This window comes from Prunus avium, chromosome 3 (genome assembly GCF_965620075.1).
Source record: "Prunus avium chromosome 3, drPruAviu1.hap1.1, whole genome shotgun sequence".
In the NCBI taxonomy this organism is placed as follows: domain Eukaryota; kingdom Viridiplantae; phylum Streptophyta; class Magnoliopsida; order Rosales; family Rosaceae; genus Prunus; species Prunus avium.
In genome coordinates, this window is record NC_142286.1 from 32,812,847 (window position 1) to 32,814,274 (window position 1,428).

At 46.8% G+C, this 1,428-nt stretch overlaps 1 protein-coding gene across 1 annotated transcript; it reads right to left on the reverse strand.

Annotated features, from left to right (window-relative positions):
* Positions 1 to 236: 236 nt before the first annotated feature.
* Positions 237 to 974, reverse strand: LOC148295974 (uncharacterized). Its single transcript, XM_088250662.1, has one exon. The coding sequence runs from the start codon at positions 972 to 974 to the stop codon at positions 237 to 239; it is 738 nt and encodes a 245-aa protein (XP_088106788.1).
* Between the last annotated feature and the right edge of the window lie 454 nt (positions 975 to 1,428).

Consider the following 1,428-nt stretch of genomic DNA (forward strand, 5'->3'; position numbering starts at 1 on the left):
GAACGATTTGTGGGTGAATTGTTTGTCAATAAATGAGGGGAGCATGTGATGTGATCCGTCGCGACGCTGTCAATGATTCATTGACCATGAGAGGAGACGACGGGTGACAAACCTTGGGAAAAAGAACTGGCAGAAGCGGCATGTGCTTGTGGGTTGGAAAGAGGAGAGTTGGATGTCTCGGCCATCACAAACATGATTTGTTGATACTGGCTGTCGGATAAGTGAGGCATTGCAGACTAAATGTCTTGGAGAGTTGGAGCAGCGACGGTGACTTGGTGTGCAGAAGAGGTGGCATGAGAGCGGTGGCCACTGCCGCCAACGCTGTTGGTAGTGTGTCGACTGCTGCTACCGCCGTTAGTGTGGTTACGGCGTGGAGTGGGCTTCTGTCCATAGCGGGGGTGCCCAGGTGGGTACCCATGAAGTTGGTAGCAGGTGTCTCGGGTATGATGATCATAGTTGCAGTGGGTGCAGTGAAGTGGAGGCCGATTTCCTCCTGAATGTGTGCGAGAGTCGTTACGAACGGCCATGGCTGCAGTCTGTGAATCTGGAGGACGGGTGGAGCCAAGTTCCCGTTGTTTCTCTTCCTGTGAGATGAAGGAATAGGCTTGTCGAGCTGTCGGGAGAGGTTTCATCAACAAAATCTGCCCACGGATTGCATTGTAAGATTCGGGTAATCCCATAAGAAATTGCATAAGCCGATTGGTTTCATTTTGTGCGCCGCATGTGCAAAATGTGGCCTCACTGAAAGAGGCCAACTCATCCCAAAAGCCCTTTAATTTGGTGTAGTATGCAGTGATCGAAAGTTGCCCATGGGTGAGAGAAGGGATCTCGCGATTGATTTGAAAGAGACGAGGTACATTGTTTTGAGAAAAACGCTCGTGAAGGTCCTCCCAGATTTCATGAGCAGTGGACAAGTAGATGACGCTATCTGTCACATCGGGTTCTAAGGAAATCAAAAGCCACGACACTACCATGTCGTTGCACCACTGCCATGCTGCAGAATCTAGAGGTTTCTTATCTGCCCTTGGTTTTTTGATAGATCCATCTATGAATCCAATTTTGTTTTTGGCATTAAGAGAGATACGCATCGATCGAGACCAAGTATTGTAGTTGTCACCATTGAGTTTCTTTGAACAAAGGACCAATCCGGGGTGGTCTGAATGATTGAGAAAAAGGGGTTAGCAGCATCGTTGCTACCCTATGTAGAAGAACTATCGTCACCCATGTGTGAGAGAAAAGAGGGAGAAAAAGGAGCTAGGTTTTCGAAGCCTGCTCTGATACCATGTAGAAAAGGATATTTGGCTGGAATAAACTTTTATTAATAACACTGGAATATATACACACGTATTCCTTGTACAATAAGGAATCCTACTATCTAGGAATACCATCTAAGGTAAGGATTGGATATGGATCAATTACAGATTTCTT